The sequence below is a fragment of the Salvelinus alpinus genome, chromosome 4, assembly GCF_045679555.1.
Source record: "Salvelinus alpinus chromosome 4, SLU_Salpinus.1, whole genome shotgun sequence".
NCBI classification, from domain to species: domain Eukaryota; kingdom Metazoa; phylum Chordata; class Actinopteri; order Salmoniformes; family Salmonidae; genus Salvelinus; species Salvelinus alpinus.
Genome location: NC_092089.1, coordinates 35,146,557 through 35,163,648, shown reverse-complemented (window position 1 = coordinate 35,163,648; position 17,092 = coordinate 35,146,557). Strand labels below are relative to the sequence as shown.

Sequence of the window (17,092 nt, the reverse complement as noted above, 5' to 3'; positions counted from 1 at the left end):
GTCTGATAACTGTAATATTTGTGTTGTGGAGAAATGACCAGGCAGGAGACGGGAGTACAGTTAGATTTCGTTTAGTCAAAACCTCTCGTGCTCTACAGTTCCCGGCACAATAGTGCACATGTGCATTCCCTATTAGGTGTAGTAACGTAACACTGCCGTAATACATCACTGCTTAGTAACAGTATAGTAACTAATATAAACAGATGTAGATCCCAGATACCACACTCCTCCCCCATAGTGTTTAACTCCCAGAGAACAAGGTAAATATGTTAGGGAACTACTAATGCCATATCTGAACAATGCATTCTTAAACATTTTTCAACTACTGGGTTGAAGCAGACTTTTCAGAGCCCAGCACAAATCCTGGGGAATATTCTGCCCCGAAGATGGAGTTTATGTCCTAATAACTAACCCAGGTAATGTCCTTTTTCTTTCCTTTTATCTAGGACATATTAAAGTGTTTGTTTGTTTTACTGTCTGTTACCTCCTTAAACAGCTCAACTCACAGGTCAAGCTTTTGAGGTGCCCTTCGCTGTCGAATAGGATATCTCCGCTCCTCCTGGGCTTCCGGTGGTGGGCCAGGTTCGGGTGGAAGGTCAGGCTCTGTCTCTCCCGTACGTCCACAGTCAGGAGAATAGTCCTGGGGGTCGTTTTTGTTCTTGTTCTCTCGGGCATGTCTCTGCTGGGGCGTTGGACCGTAGCAGATGATCCACATGAACGTTGACCTGGCGATGACCAATTTGGACTTGGTATGTCAAAGGTCCTCTGCGTTGCAAGATCACAACTGAGTTCCACAGGCGCTTGGGGTGTCTGAAATCACGTACCATCACCCTCTCTCCCTCTTTGAATTCTCTGACAGTCTTTGAGTGTCTGTCATGAACTTTCTTCTGCTGTAGCTGGTGCTTTGCCACAGTGCTTGACAAGTCTGGTTTCAACAATGTCAGGCGGGTACGTGGTTGGCGTCTCAGAAACAGTTCAGCTGGTGTACATTCCGTTACTGTGTGTGGTGTGTTACGGTAAGTAAACAGGAACCGGGGAAGCCTTTGGTGGGTGGGCACAGACTGAACCTCGAGTCTAGTCCAGGCCTTCTTAAAGGTTTGCACGGCTCTCTCCGCTGCTCCGTTTGATGCCGGATGTTAAGGTGGTGACAGGATGTGCCTTACTCTGTTGTTCTTGAGAAACATTTCAAAATCGTTTGACGTGAAAGGAGGGCCATTGTCCGATACGAGCTCCTTGACTAGTCCAAAGGATGCGAACAGGTGTCTGAGAAGATTGATGGTCGTGTCAGATATAAGGTGCTCTCCAATGGTTGGTGCTGACACGAGGATGTCGTCCATGAAGCACACAACATTGTCGATACCGTCCAAGATCTGATCCATTGTGTGTTGGAATATCGCTGGAGCTGTCGAGATTCCATAGGCCAAGCGATTGAATCTGAATAGCCCCTTGTGAGTATTGATGGTCAGAGACTGTTCTGACTCCGTTCCCACCAGCTAGAGTGGCAAACAAATCTTCAGCGTTTGGTAGTGGATATTCCTCTGGTAGTATGCAGCGATTTACTGTGACCTTGTAGTCACCGCACATTCTGACGGTCTTGTCTTTCTTTGGGACAACAACAATCGGAGCGGCCCAGTCGCTCCTCGCTACTTTCGTGATTATGTTATTCTTCTGTAGGCGGTCCAGTTCCTTCTCTACTGCTCCCTTAAGAGCATAGGGAACTGGACGTGGTTTGTGAAAGATAGGCTTGGTTCCTTCTTGCACTCTGACTTTTGCTGTGAAGTCTTGTATTTCGCCGTAGCCATCTTTGAAAAGTTATTTGTGCTTCTCCAGCATGTTAGTGAGTGTAGCCTGACTCACTGGTTTGTCATTTCTCAGACTGAAGATTTCTCCCCAGTTCAACTTGATCTTTTGTAGCCAGTTTCTGCCTAGCAAGGCTGATTTTTCTCCTTTAACAATGACAAGCGGTAGCGTCCACTCCTTCCCCTCATACCGGACTGGTACCTGGATCTGCCCTAACACAGGAATAGTGTCACCAGTGTATGAAGAAAGGCGGATGGACGCTGGCTGAAGAGGGCACTCTTTCAGTTTTCCTTTGTAGAGTCTCTCTGGAACCAGAGATACAGACGCTCCGGTGTCCAGCTGCATTTTTACTGGTTTTCCCACTAACTCCATGTTGAGATAGATTCCATCTTTTTGTTGTTGAGCTGTGTACACTGTGAACAGTTCCAATACTGTTTCAGTTGTACCTTCCTCTTCTTGTGCTGCGTCTGACACTTTGTGCGCTCTTGCTGTGCGTTTTGAGGCTTTACACACTCTCTGTAAATGTCCAACCTTTCCACAATTGTGGCACTTTTCATTTTGGAATCGACATTCACTGTGCTGATGATTATCTCCCCCACATCTGTAGCAACTTGGCTTAGACCTTTGAGATGTTCTGGACTGGCAGGAGACGGGAGTACAATTAGATTTCGTTTAGTCAAAACCTCTCGTGCTCTACAGTTCCCGGCACAATAGTGCGCATGTGCATTTCCTATTAGGTGTAGTAGCGTAACACTGCCGTAATACATCACTGCTTAGTAACAGCATAGTAACTAATATAAACAGATGTAGATCCCAGATACTACAATAACAACCTAGTTAAATCCTTCATTTGTAACAAAATATATTTAAAAGACATGAAATGTGTCAAAAGTGTTGCTTTGCTAAATATGTGCTCCATAAGCCTCACAATAGGAAACGATACACAACAGGATTGTTTAGTGTAGTCCTGGGAGTTCACAAATGCATAAGAACTGGAGACAGATGAGCAGAGAAACAAATACAACAGAAACCGATAAAGAACCATGTAACAGGTCATGTGAATGAACATGTACAAATATATACTTAGGGTTTTGAGTTAATAAACATAGCTTAAAAGCCTACCATATATTAAGTTATAATTAATTTCACTCATCATTACTGCCATGATATAAAAAAACATCTGACAAACAAGCATCACTTTCTTTATTCCTATCCTGTCAATTCGATGTTGCACATCCAGGTGGACTAAGCCTTCTATCTCTTGTTTTTATTGGCAATGTTTGATTGTCACTTTTTGGGGTATAAAGCACATGTTCGCCCCCCCTCTACATAGCCATGGTGGTGAGGTGCTGATGCCCTAGCAGGCCTTTGCGCTCCCCTCCCGCCCCGGGGTGTCCCCCTCCATTGCCGTGACCACAGTACTCCTGGAGATTCTGCCGTAGTGTGACCAGGGCGGACCCCAGGCAGGCGCGATTAGGGGCCAGGATGCCCCCCGGCAGCTGGATGAGGACCGTGGCCACCTTGAAGGTGGAGTAGGAGAAGCCCATGAGCTGGGACAGGAAGGGGTCGGAGCGGCAGAAGTGTTGGTAGCCGCTGTGGGAGGATGGGTGGTGGTGGTGTGAGGCCGTGGTGTGAGGCCGTGGTGTTGGCGGTGGTGGGGACATAGTGGTGGGTGTTGAGGTAATGCAGGGGCAGATGTTGCCCACTGTTGCCCCCTCCGCCCAGGGTAAGGTGGTGGTGATGGTGGACGGTGAGGCCTGCGCCTGACTCGTATTTGTAGGAGACGGCTCCAGCTCGCCCCCTCTGGCCAACTACAACGGCCCCCAGCTTGCCTGTGCGTGCATGGGCCAGGGACACGGCACTGCCCCCCACCCCTCCGCCCCCTGATGAGAGCTGGGGCTCATCTGGCTCCAAATAGACAGTGAGCTTGGCGAAAGGCCTGGACGCCATCTTGGTCATTTCCTGGATATGACGCCTCTGCTCTCGGCGGAAGTCCATGAACTGCTTGATCTTCCAGAGGAGGACGCAGAGGAAGAGGAAGAAGCAGGAGAAGAAGACGAACAGGTCGATGTGGGCCTGGTCCTGGCGGAGGAAGAGCAGGCCCTGGGACTCGCCCCGTCTCTCCTCTGTGCCTACACCGCGCAGGGCGATGTAGAAGCGGCTGGACTTCAGGGAGTGGACCTCATGGGGGAAGGTGATGACCACGCGGTCACGGACACCTCGAACAATCAGCACCGTCTGGGGCTTCCACACCGTGATGTAGGAGATGAGCCCCTCCGTCTTGGCCTCCCGTACCTCCCTGTCCGCCCCCTGGGGCTTGGCGTGGAGCTGCAAGGGGGTGTTGGGGAGCATGGGCCCACCCAGGCTGGATTAGGAGTTGGCATACACCTTCATAGGTGATGGAGGCGTCTCCTTATCCCCCCCGCTCGCCCCACCTCGGGCCGCCGACTCGTCCTCGATCTTGATGGCGTGGATGCCTGTGTGGAGGTCCACTTCTACGATGAAGGTGTCATGGGAGTTGGACACGTACACCTCCACCTCCCCGAAGGTCACGTCGATGGTGACCCGGATGTCCACGTTGGTGAACTTTGGCTGGGCAGCGAAGAAGACGGTGCTTCCCTTGGGCAGATTGCGGTTGGTGGGGGTCGACACAGCACTCATTGTCCACGATGAACTGCTGGTAGCACTGGTGCTCATTTACCGGCGTGCCGTTGAAGGAGTCTTTGCACTTGGCGCACTGCGAGAAGGATTCCAGAGAGGGAGAAGAAACAAGAAATACAAGTGCAAGAGAAATGCAGTTAAATGACATCCAAGATGGTATACCGATTCCTACACAGTGAGTGTCTAGCTAGCACATAATTCTCTTGAATTACTTGTTACTTTATTTCTTATTCTTATCCGTATTTTTTAAAACTGCATTGTTGGTTAGGAGCTCGTAAGAAAGCATTTCACTATAAGGTCCACACCTGTTGTATTCGGAGCATGTGATTAATAATGAACTCAAAGCAAGTTGGAGAGAACATATAAATGAACTAAAACAGACAGGCATGTCCCCTTGCCAACCCCAAATACAGGGGCTTACACTTCTCACTGTGATCACCCTGGAACAGGAGAGAGAACAGCAACTACATTTACTGTTGATACTTAAGTATATTTAAAACCAAATACTTTTACTGGGTGACTTTCACTTTTACTTCGAGTAATTTTATATTAAGGTATCTTTACTTTTATTCAAGTATGAGATTTTAGTACTTTTTCCACCACTGATTACAAGTGAATTAGATGTGGCTAGTTAATTTTAAAGGAATCACTACTCACTTGTCACAGTTCCCCTGCAGTAGGAAGTAGCCGCTGAGGCAGCTCTCACACTTGTCCCCCACGCTGTTGTTCTGGCAGCTCACACAAACCGCTGAGTCCTCTGTAGGACCCTCCGACACCCACTGAACAATCTGATAAAGGAGAGGGAGTTCAACAAGAGAAATGTAGTTAAATGACATCCAAGATGGTATACCTGTTCCTATACAGTGAGTTTCTAGCTGGCACATAAATCATGATATGACCACAAAAGATGCTGTTGATTAGATCAAACGTAATCCATTAGTAAACTCAAAGCAAGATGGAGAGAACATATAAATGAACTAAAACAGACAGTGAGTCACTTACGCTGTCTGGGTCCAGAGGGTGGTCTTGGGGGTGGTCTAGCGCCCTCTTGTGTTCGTCCCGGGACAGACACACTGCGCTGTTCCCCCTGCAGAACTCCCGACAGGGGCGACACGTCCCCCCACCCACCGCCGACCCCACATACAGGGGCTTACACTTCTCACAGTGATCACCCTGGAACAAGAGAGAGAGAGCCACAAACCACATAATCATCAGTATATGATACACTGAATGAACTGGGAATCTGACCTGGGATCAGCACCAGTGTGTCACTAGTGTTTTGTTACTCAAGAAACACATTGGGCTGTGACATGCATAATCTTACAGTTTAAATACTGTGTGTGTGTGTGTGTCTGCCCCACTCACCATAGTGTTGTTTTTACACTCCAGACACTTGTCAGGCTCAGACACTCCTTTACAGTTGCTGTGTTTGTTACAGCGACACTGAGACGAGCAATTGTCCCCCACAAAGCCAAAGTGACACTGACACACTCCCGGGGACACACAGGTCCCGTTGACACAGCCCTGAGCACAGACCGGCTCACACTGGCCTGACACACTGCAGGGAGGGAGTAGAGAGAAAGAGGAGAAACTTAAACGGATACTATGGATGTATACCTACTGAATATGTAGCCCTGTTTGTTTTCAAGTTTCTATGTCACATACACAAGTACAGTGAAATGCCTTTCTTGCAAACTCAAAACCCAACAATGCAATAATCAATGTATTACTAGAAAAAAACAAGAAATAAGAAGAGGAAATATGAAATAAGCAATAAAGTAAGCAAGAAGGATACTATATACAGGAAATATTTAAAAAGTCTGTTCCAATACCATATTTACATGTGCAGGGATACTGGAGTGATGGAGGTAGATATGTATAGGGATAAGGGGACTAGGCAACAGGATTTAAGATAAACAGAGTAGCAGCAGCTTGTTGTGTAGAGTCAGTATAAATGTATGTGCATATAATGTGTGAGTGAGCAGATGATGGAGTGAGTGTTTGTGTGTGTGTGTTGGAGTGACAGTGTGTGAGTGTGTAGGGCCCTGTGAGAGTGAAAATATTGAAATAAAAGGTCAATAAAGATACAGGACAAACTCAGTCTGTGTAGTTATTTTGGTAGCTAATTATCAGTCTTATTGTTTGGGGATAGAAGCTGTTCAAGAGCCTGTTGGTGTCAGACTTGATGCCTTCCTTCCACACCTCCTAATATAGATGTCCTGGATGGCAGGGAGCTCGGCCCCAATGATGTACTGGGCTGTCCCAAAACCCTATGTAGCGCCATACGATCGAGGTCGGTGCTATTGCCATACCAAGCAATGATGTAGCCAGTCAATATGCTCTCAATGGTACAGCTGTAGAACCTTTTCAGGATACTATGTATGTATACCAACTGAATATGTAGCCGTGTTTGCAGGACAGGTGGAGTGGTAGTACTGATGATTGTGATGATGTAATGATGATGAGGTTGTGTGTGTATAGCTGCTGAGGTATCCAAGTGCTACTTCTTCTGCCGTTAATGATGATTGTGACGTGTGGCTTCCTACCGGCTGAGAACGTAGCCCTGCTTGCAGGTGCAGTGGTATCCCTGGGTCAGGTCATGGCAGTCCTGGGTGATGTTACAGTGGTGGTGGCCGTTGGCACACTCATCCTCCTCTGGGCAGTGGAGGAAGGACCAGCTGCTGTTTCTCTGGACACACACTCCCTCACTCACACCTGACACATGCACGCACACACACAGGGGAAAGTGAGGAGAAGAGGTAACTTTAAATAGTTATTGGGACTAGAGAATATAACCCTAAATGTTGGACAATAAAGTTATATTCTATAAAGCTCTTATATTTTATAAATATATGTATATATATATATATACACTACCGGCAAAAAGTTTTAGAACACATACTAATTTAAGGGTTTTTCTTTATTTTTACTATTTTCTACATTGTAGAATAATAGTTTAGACATCAAAACTATGAAATAACACATATGGAATCATGTAGAAATCAAATCAATCTATGATCCAACTCAACCCAAACCATCTCAATTTGGTTGAGGTCGGGGTATTCGGGGGATCCTTCTTAGTAAAATAGCCCTTACACAGCCTGGAGTTGTGTTGGGTCATTGTCCTGTTGAAAAACAAATGATAGTCCCACAAAGCCCAAATCAGATGGGATGGTGTATCGCTGCAGAATGCTGTCGTAGCCATGCTGGTTAAATGTGCCTTGAATTCTAAATAAATCAGACAGTGTCACCAGCAAACCACCCCCACACCATAACACCTCCATGCTTTATTGTGGGAAATACAGATGCGGAGATCATCCATTCACCCACACCACGTCTCACAAAGACAGCGGTTGGAACCAAAAATCTCCAATTTGGACTCCAGACCAAAGGACAAATTTCCACCGGTCTAACGTCCATTGCTCGTGTTTCTTATCCCAAGCAAGTCTCTTATTATTGGTGTGCTTTAGTAGTGGTTTAGTTACAGCAATTCAACCATGAAGTCCTGATTCACACAGTCTCCTCTGAACAGTTGATGTTGAGACGTGTCTACTACTTGAACTCTGTGAAGCATTTATTTGGGCTGCAGTTTCTGAGGCTGGTAACTCTAATGAACTTATCCTCTGCAGCAGAGGTAACTCTGGGTCTTCCGTTCCTGTGGCGGTCCTCATGAGAGCCAGTTTCATCATAGTGCTTGATGGTTTTTGCAACTGCACTTGAAACTTTCAAAGTTCTTGAAATGTTCCGTATTGACTGACCTTCATGTCTTAAAGTAATGATGAGCTGTTCTTGCCATAATATGGACTTGGTATTTTACCAAATAGGGCTTTCCTCTGTATACCCCCATTACCTTGTCACAACACAACTGATTGGCTCAAACGCATTAAGAAGGAAAGTAATTCCACAAATTAACTTTTAAGAAGACACATCAGTTAATTGAAATGCATTCCAGGTGACCTCATAAAGCTGGTTGAGAGAATGGCAAGAGTGTGCAAAGCTGTCAAGGCAATTTGAAGAATCTCAAATATAAAATACATGTTTAACACTTTATTGGTTACTACATGATTCCTTGTGTTATTTCAGTTTTGATGTCTTCACTATTACTCTACAATGTAGAAAAAAGTAAAAATAAAGAAAAAGTCTTGAATGAGTAGGTATTCTAAAACTTACAAACACACTATAGCTCCCTCCAGTAACCACGAGCACAACCGTTCCTTGATTTTAACTGGCGGCTTTATTCTGTAGATTTAGTCAGAATTATCACCTTCCGTGAGAACTATAAAGTAAATGAAAAATACAGTTAAGCACACTCTTACAACCTTATCTTACGAGTGACTTATTAGCTTGGTATAACTCTGAAGTGTTTACATACATAAACAGTTTAGCCGGCGCTATAACAGTATCAGATTAAACACATGAATAAAGGAAAAATACCTCATTGGCTGCTTATTACAGAAGGGAGGAAATCAAACTTCACACTTATTATTCCTGGCATGAATTCACGCTTCATCCTTAATTATTATAACGTTACCATCCTAACATACACGCTTCAAACTTTATGAACTACACCCGATGACATGAAAACTTAGCTAACACAGCGCGGGATTGCCTTCCCTCCAAAAGTGTGTTGCTACAATAAGGATCCCCGTTACAACAGTTATTAGCTACGTAGTTCCGCTTGTCTTATCATTTCCCCCGCACAGCGGACACGTAAACAATTCAAACACAAAACAACGACATAACCTGTAAGTCTAACTGTCAGTTACACACACAGTGGGCGAGGATCTATTATTCAATCTTAAAAAAAAAAACTATATTCTAAAAGGTCTATTCATTTCTGTTCCCCTCACCGTCGAGGCCTCCCTGCTGGCAGCACACCAGGGCCAGGCGATGCAGAGAGCACTGGGTGAGCAGGTGTTTGCCTAAACTGCTGCCCTTCGTGAATATTTTGCCGCACTCCTTGCATTCGTAAGGTTTCTCTCCGTTGTGGATGCGCACGTGAGTGTTCAGGCTCATAGTTGTGAGGATCTTGCCACTCGGAGCAATGGAAGCCGACTTCCAGACATATCAAAGGCTTAGTGTCCTTAGGTTTATTGCCCTCTGGTTCGTGACACCAATGAGGCCCCAGTCCCCAAAAATTCAGGTACAGGAATCTGCGGGCACACTTATCCATTTTAGAACAAGGCTGTTACATAACAAAATGTGGAAAAAGTTAAGGGTTCCAAATACTTTCCCGAATGCCCTGTATATACACACAGAGAGAATGAATACTACATGCTTGTCTACCATGTTCAAATGTTTGGTAATGCAATAAAAATCAATCAGTGCAGGTCAATGATGGCTTATGGACTGAAACAAATGTGGTCTCTATGTAAGTAACCTTCATTAAAAGTCATGTTTATAACAATACTAGGGGAGTGACCTTCACATATAAGCTCCTCTTCTTCCAAAAATACACTACAAAGCAAAAAAAAAAAAACTGACAATCTTTCAGAATTTATTATCACCTACTGATCCACAGGTCAATCATTCATGAAACCATCTTCTGTACATAAGTTATTTATTTTTATACAGAGCAAATATATATATATTTTTTAATTGGTGTTTATAACCTCTTAGACATAAGGTCCCTTGTTTGGGGACCTGTGTGGTTCTGGTACCAGTTCCGACCCTGCGTGACATAGGATGTGAAATCTTACACCATTTGAAGCTGGGATGTCCCTTCTACCATTTCAAATCGCTCTTCCGACTGTCCAACTCCTGGCTGAACCATATATCACAACTACTGACAAAGCACATGCTTGCCATCCTTACATCATAGCGCAGCAGGACAGTGGTTTCATTACAGTAGCACATTCAGAGATTGATTTATAGCCAATAATCTAAACATCTTTTTTCTTTCAAATCTGAATTAACATGAGATGAAAGGAGTGTTCCTAAAAAGTGAATATAGTCAAGCTAGAGCTCTATGAGATGTTCACAGCAATGGGGGTCAGACATTATGAACAAGAGAAACCTCCAGAAAATATGAATTCTCTAACACTAAACAAATATGTATTTTACAGTTATAAGGAAGATGAAATCTTAGTGTCATTTTATAATTTAAGCAATATTTAGAAAGAATAGTAATTTCAAAGCCCTATTCATACAATTTTGTCAAATAGGAAATACATAACATTTCAGAATTGTATCATATTTGTACTGTGTGTACTTGAGCTATTGTCCACCTCAGCAATCTATAACTTTTTTATATATACCAGAAGTGATTTTTTTTTTTATACCTTTCTTTGAGTATGCAACATTACTAGTTATCATTTATGGCCCTCGTGATAATTACTTTTGGGGATTATGTAGATTACATTGAACTGGTTAAACAAACATCCATAAAACAAAAGAGCAATAAAAGTAACAACCTAATGTACACTGAGCTCCAAAAGTATTGGGGCAGTGAATTTTTGTTTTGTTCTTTTGGCTCTGTACCTACAGCACTTTGTTTTTGAAATTATACAATGATTATTAGGTTAAAGTGCAGACTGTCAGCTTTAATTAGTATTTTTATCCATATGAACGGTTTAGAAATTTACACCACTTTTTGAACATAGTCCCCTAAAATAGGGGGGGCTAAAATAATTGGTACAAATTCCTTTTGTGTAGTAAAAGTAGTCAAAAGTGTAGTATTTGGTCCTATTGTCCTAGCACATATTGATTACAACAAGATTGTTACTCTACAAACTTGTTGGATGCTACAATGATTACGGATAGTCCTGAATAATGAGTGAGAAAGCTAGAGTACAGACGCACAAATATCATACCCCTAAGACATGCGAACATCTTACCATTACAATAACGGGAGGTTAGCATTTTGAGGGGGTATGATATTTATGCCTCTAACGTTCTCACTCATTAATCACAATTCATTTAGTTGTATCCGTAATCATGGTAGCCACTAATATAGAACACATACACTATTCTAATTTATAATAAAAGTGACAATACATTATTTACCATGAATTTCTATTGAGCACAAAATACTCTGACAAACCAAAATAAACAGCAAACACATCCAGTCACAAGCCTAATGTAAGCATTGCGTGCTAGGAATATGGGACCAAATAATTTAACGTTTCCCTTAAAAAAGGGGGGATATGTACAAAACGTCCTGTTCTTTCTAAGCGGTTCACCTGATATGGATGAAAATACCCTCAAATTAAAGCTGAGTCTGCACTTCAACCTCAGTCATTGTATAATTTCAAATCCAAAGTGCTGCAGGAGAAACAAAACGTGTCACTGTCCCAATACACAGAGCTCACTGTGACCCAACTGGAGGATTGATAAAACATTGTGAAGTTATCATAAACAGGGGGGCAAAATTTCGTTAGAATTTGTTGTCACACATCGATCACTGACTAAAGAGATCAGACTCCCCTCCATTTAATTCATAAGAGTAACGGAGTTTCATAAAAGGTGTTATGTTAATATACATCATTATCATTTAGATTTATGACGTCTAAGCAGGTGTTTGGAGAGGTTGGACTTGCGAGCAAAGCTGATAAAGCAGTGGGGGCAGGAATAACGTTTCCCCTTGTGGATTTTCATGTGGCCGTTCACATGACTCTGTTCATAAAAGCTCTTCCCACACTCTTGGCAGGAGTACGGCTTTACGTCACGGTGAGTGTGGGTCCTCATGTGCAGGGTCAGAGAAGCAGAGCAGATAAAGCGTTTGTGGCATTCAGAACATTCAAATGGCCTCTCCCCAGTGTGGAGGCGCTTGTGTTTGGTCAGATCTCCAGACTGAGCGAAGCTTTTACCGCACTCGGTACAGGTGTATGGTTTCTCACCTGTGTGAGTGCGCTGGTGGTTCTTCAGGTGGTCGAGTCGGGCAAATTGCTTGTCACACACTGTGCAGTGGTAAGGCCTCTCACCGGTGTGTGAGCGCAGGTGTACGTTCAGCACCCCAATCCGTATGAACTTCTGCCCACAAACCCCACAATGGTAGTTTTTCTGGTTGTTGTGGATCTTCAGATGCATCTTCAGATAACCTTTGTCAGCAAAGTCTTTACCACACACAGTACATTTGAAAGGTCTCGCCCCGGAGTGTGTGCGCAGGTGAAGCTTCAGACTCTCCCTGTATGCAAACTGCCTGTCGCATTGGGAGCAGGAGTACTTCCTCTCACCAGAGTGAACAGTCATGTGCTTCCTGAGGAGGTACTTCTGTTTAAAATCCTTCCCGCAGTCCTGACATTTGAATGGCTTGACCCCATTGTGTATTAACAAGTGATAACGGTAAGCGCCTGTACCTGAGAAGCGCTTGCCGCACTCCTTGCAGACATAAGGCTTTTCTCCAGTGTGGATGCGCATGTGAGTGTTCAGGCTTGTAGGAGTAGTGAGGATCTTGCCACAATCTAAGCATTGGAAGCCGACTTCCTTAATGACCATCTGTTTAGCGTACTTAGGTTTATTGCCCTCTGGTTCATGACACCGGTGAGGCCCCAGGCCCCAACAATTCTCAAAGCTCTTCTCACAGTCCGCGCAACTGATGTGTCCATTGGTGAGAACAACGGCCATTTTGTGCAAACTCTTGCAGTGCTTCAGCAGGCTGCCCAGGTACTTGAATCTGCGGGAACACTGTGGGCAGGTGTGGAATTTCTCCTGAACCCTGCGGGGACGGCCAGTTCTCCGAGGAGGGGCAGGTTTCTGGGGACGGGCAGAGGGGTGGGCCTGGCGGGTGTGGATGTCTAGCTGTCGTGGTGTATGGAACATGCAGCTACAGCGGGCACAGCTGTGTGTGGGGCCGTACACTCTTTTACTCTTTGAGACTTGGCTTTTCAACATAGCCAGGTACTGCTTCTGGTGTTTGGTCTTGATGTGGTTCTCCAGGAAGTAACAGTCAGTAAAGGAGATGGTGCAGTGTGGACAAGGAAAGAACTGAGGAGAACCTGAGAGTGAGGGATAGAGGGAGAAGAGATGGGTACGATAAGGGAGAAAAAAATGGCAAATGTAATTTTCCTCATTCAATAGTCCTTGCCGATATTAATATGAATGTTCCAATAACCATCACCCATTTAAACTGCACTGTTGGGAGTAGACTGGAGTATGTTAAACAGTATGTCCTGCCTCCATGGTTGTCTTCATCCCTCCTGACATCCGTCTCCTCCTCCACCAAACACACTTTAATATCTCTCAGAAGTGTCTTAACCACCACCTTATGGATTAGAAAGATACAGAAACTACAAGTATGCATTAACAATCTTAATGATCTTGCCACAATACTACACATTAGAAAACACTAATCCTACTTACCTCAGCCAACCTGGTTAGCACTACCACAGGATCCTTGTGGAGTGGACTAGAATCTGAATGATGATTTGAACTGGTGCTCTTCGAGAGGGCTTGGGTACAATCTGATTCATCTCTGCCGGTGGAGTCATCACCTGACTGTGGGTCATGTTCTGTTTGTGTTATACCCAGGTTTCCATGGCGTTTAGTCCCCATGGTTTTTTTGTGCAGTAGTTTAGTTTTTGAACGTTGTTTGATCTTCATCTTGTTGACTAAAGTGCCTCTAATATCCTCCTTACTGGCATTCTGAGTAAAAAGAGAAGCAGTTTCCGGCTGATGCTCTTTAACCAAGACAAGCTAGACTAGGTCAGGAACCGTAAGGGAAACTCTTCTCATGGCACTTCGACATTTTTGTAGCAGGTTAGGAGACTGTGGTTAAGGTTAGGAAAATGCTCTCCTTACCCGCTATGAAAATCACTTTGTATCAAAGTGCCATGAAAAGAGTATCCGGGACCAAAACAGCCTATACACACACACAAACACTGCAGACTTAGGCTGCTAAGCAATGATGATTACACACAATTCTGCATTATTAGCCAAAATTTGAATCACTCAACTAACAAGACTAGTCGTCTTAAATTGGCACAGGCATTTATTTTATTAAATCACTCTACATAATAGGACATTATTAGAGACAGTATTCTATTTGAGCAAGGCATCTACACTGAACAAAAATATAAAACGCAAAAGTGTTGGTCCTATGTTTCATGAGCTAAAACAGACCACAAATTTTGCATATGTACAAAAAGCTTATTTCTCAAATTGCACAAATTTGTTTACATCCCTGTTAGTGAGCATTCCTCCTTTGCCAAGATAATCCATCCACCTGACAGGTGTGGCACATCAAGAAGCTGATTAAACAGCATGATTACATTTACATTTTAGTCATTTAGCAGACACCTATCCAGAGCGAATTAGTCATGAGTGCATACATTTCATAGTTTTTTTTCTCCGTACTGGTCCCCCGTGGGAATTGAGCCCACAACCCTGGTGTTGAAAGCACCCTGCTCAACCAACTGAGCCACATGGGACCATACACATGATCATTACACAGGTGCACCTTGTGCTGGGGACAATAAAATGCCACTAAAAGGTGCAGTTGTGTCATACAACAATGCCACAGGTGTCTCAAGTTGAGGGAGTGTGACATTGGTTTCAACTGTACCGGGCAGATGGCAGACGGCGTGTGGGCGAGCGGTTTGCTGATGTCAACGGTACCCCATGGTGGCGGTGGGGTTATGGCATGGGCAGGCATAAGCTACAGACAATGAACACAACTGCATTTTATCTTTGGCAATTTGAATGCAGAGATACAGTGACAAGATCCTGAGGCACGTTGTCGTGCCATTCAACCGCCACATTCACCTCATATTTCTTCACAATTCCTAGAAGCTGAAAATGTCCCAGTTCTTCCATGGCCTACATACTCACCAGACATGTCAACCATTGAGCCTGTTTGGGACGATCTGGATCCTTGTGTACAACAGCGTGTTCCAGTTCCCGCCAATATCCAGCAACTTCACACAGCCATTGAAGACGAGTGGGACAACATTCCACAAGCCACAATCAACAGCCTGATCAACTCAATAGTCAGATTTTCTGATCCACGACCATACCATTTTTTTTGTATGTATATGTGACCAACAGACAAATATCTGTATTCCCAGTCATGTGAAATTCATAGGGCCCAATGAATGCATTTCAAATGACTTATTTCCTTAACTCAGTAAAATCTTAGAAATGGTTGCATGTTCAGTGTATTTTCTTAATGCACACAGCTTTGCATAGTTAATTAATTCCAGCATTTTCTTAGGAAATTCTTCAGGAAATTTCTTAATTTCCTTAACTAACGTGTTATCGCTTACACGTCAAGGTTTCTTTATTAGTATGCGTATTACATTTTAAATTAATTTGACTGAAATTATATTTGAAAATATATTTTCTGCAGTTATTACTTAATTAAGCCACGATTTGTAGGGATATGTACTAGCAGTTTTCTGGCGATATAAACACCAGTAAGCCATTACAGAATCATTTAAACCCAACAAATCAAAACATTAAGTGGTTAACACGAATTGTTTACCTAGTTTAAACAACTCAATTAGACCTGGCATATGTGTGCTGTTGCCTGGCTAATAAAAATGGACAGGCAGCTATTTCAAACGGCGTTTAATTTAATTTACGGATATAGCGGTCTAGAATCTAGCTAGAAGATGGAATTTTTTTGTTGAAAGCGGCGTGAGCTAGCTACAAAAACACATATCACGTGGCGTGGTTTTGGCGAAACTTGGATAAACCAAATTACGCAGCTTCCTACTTAGCTTGTTCAGCTACATTTGACAATGGTCACCCACCTAACGTTTAACTTTGTTATAAAGACATCAACGATGAGAGTAAACATTTGTTTTCTACACAAAACGTTCACGGGCAAAATAACTTCACTTACCTTCTTCGATTCAAACCAAACACAGTGACCGGAAGAACTCTGTTTGCACTTCCTTGGCATGGGTGTAAACTGACCAATCAGGTAATCATGTAGAAAGATTTAGTCTGCTGATTGATGAGGATTTTATAAGGGACACTCGCAGAAAAGTGTGGGTACCTACTGACCTGAAAACAATGAGCCAATATAATCAAAATCTGACCCTTAACCTAACTGTAACACATTCTGAAATTAAATAGCCTATCAAATCAATTTATATAACCCTTCTTACATCAGCTGATATATCAAAGTGCGGTACAGAAACTCAGCCTAAAACCCCAAACAACAAGCAATGCAGGTGTAGAAACACGGTGGCTAGGAAAAAAACGGTTTGCACTGCAGGCCAGGAGTGTCCATTATAGAGTGCGTTCGTATTTCACTCTGGAGTGCGATCGGGGCGTTAGTAAATTTAGAGGATTTATACTTTTTTGGGGGGTAAATTTAACCTTTATTTAACTGTCATATTGTCCTTTAGTAAATTCAGAGCTTTTCGCTGTCGGAGCGTTTAGAGCGCACACTGGACGCTCTGGCCGAGGAGTAGGGTTGATCCGAGCCTTCTGACCTCACAACGGCAGTCAAGCACCCAAGCTAACTGGCTAACGTTAGCTAGTTACTTCCAAAACAATTGATATAACACCTCACTCTGACCATTTTACTTGCCCTAGCAGAGCTGGTTATGCGGTTTTCATGTTATCCAGAGCGTTGATGACTGTAACTGCGCTGCTGGAAACAACTGAATTAAGTTTTTTTTCTCAGTTTGCTGACACCGGCCCTATTCAACGGGTGTTGAGCGTTCGTAAATGCATCAGTTAT

At 43.6% G+C, this 17,092-nt stretch overlaps 2 protein-coding genes and 1 pseudogene across 7 annotated transcripts; all 3 read right to left on the bottom strand.

Moving 5' to 3' along the window:
* Nucleotides 1–55: 55 nt before the first annotated feature.
* Nucleotides 56–4,784, bottom strand: LOC139572574 (multiple epidermal growth factor-like domains protein 8; annotated as a pseudogene).
* On the bottom strand, nucleotides 4,398–9,477 carry LOC139573405 (multiple epidermal growth factor-like domains protein 8). Its single transcript, XM_071396808.1, has 6 exons — nucleotides 9,312–9,477; nucleotides 7,008–7,176; nucleotides 5,827–6,019; nucleotides 5,450–5,634; nucleotides 5,119–5,249; nucleotides 4,398–4,537 (listed from the first exon to the last, which is right to left on the bottom strand). The coding sequence occupies exons 1-5, from the start codon at nucleotides 9,475–9,477 to the stop codon at nucleotides 5,198–5,200; spliced, it is 765 nt and encodes a 254-aa protein (XP_071252909.1). The 3' UTR covers nucleotides 4,398–4,537; nucleotides 5,119–5,197.
* On the bottom strand, nucleotides 8,677–17,069 carry LOC139573403 (gastrula zinc finger protein XlCGF57.1-like). 6 transcript variants are annotated; one of them, XR_011674590.1, is made up of 5 exons: nucleotides 14,963–15,216; nucleotides 13,762–14,043; nucleotides 13,576–13,663; nucleotides 8,896–13,397; nucleotides 8,677–8,737 (listed from the first exon to the last, which is right to left on the bottom strand). XR_011674590.1 is itself a non-coding variant. In XM_071396799.1 (5 exons), exons 2-5 carry the CDS (start codon nucleotides 15,050–15,052, stop codon nucleotides 11,950–11,952), a joined length of 1,908 nt encoding a protein of 635 aa, XP_071252900.1. In that variant the 5' UTR covers nucleotides 15,053–15,055; nucleotides 15,229–16,237; the 3' UTR covers nucleotides 10,005–11,949. The 6 variants fall into 6 exon arrangements, 5 of the variants coding, with proteins under 5 accessions (XP_071252900.1, XP_071252901.1, XP_071252903.1 ...); XM_071396799.1 differs by lacking the exon at nucleotides 8,677–8,737 and adding an exon at nucleotides 15,229–16,237 and having other exon boundaries at nucleotides 10,005–13,397; nucleotides 14,963–15,055; XM_071396800.1 differs by lacking the exons at nucleotides 8,677–8,737; nucleotides 14,963–15,216 and adding an exon at nucleotides 16,244–17,069 and having other exon boundaries at nucleotides 10,005–13,397.
* Nucleotides 17,070–17,092: the final 23 nt, after the last annotated feature.

Excerpts from the sequence above, each read along its gene's own strand:
- LOC139573403 (XM_071396799.1), bottom strand. The coding sequence starts at position 15,052 with ATGCCTGCCCATGCCATAACCCCACCGCCACCATGGGGTACCGTTGAC. Across the intron at positions 14,044-14,962 it reads CGCCGTCTGCCATCTGCCCG|AATGCCAGTAAGGAGGATAT; the intron begins GTACAGTTGAAA and ends CTTTTTACTCAG. Across the intron at positions 13,664-13,761 it reads TGCTAACCAGGTTGGCTGAG|GTGGTGGTTAAGACACTTCT; the intron begins GTAAGTAGGATT and ends CTAATCCATAAG.
- LOC139573405 (XM_071396808.1), bottom strand. The coding sequence starts at position 9,477 with ATGAGCCTGAACACTCACGTGCGCATCCACAACGGAGAGAAACCTTAC. Across the intron at positions 7,177-9,311 it reads CCAGCAGGGAGGCCTCGACG|GTGTGAGTGAGGGAGTGTGT; the intron begins GTGAGGGGAACA and ends TGCATGTGTCAG. Across the intron at positions 5,250-5,449 it reads GACAGCGTAAGTGACTCACT|ATTGTTCAGTGGGTGTCGGA; the intron begins GTCTGTTTTAGT and ends CTCCTTTATCAG.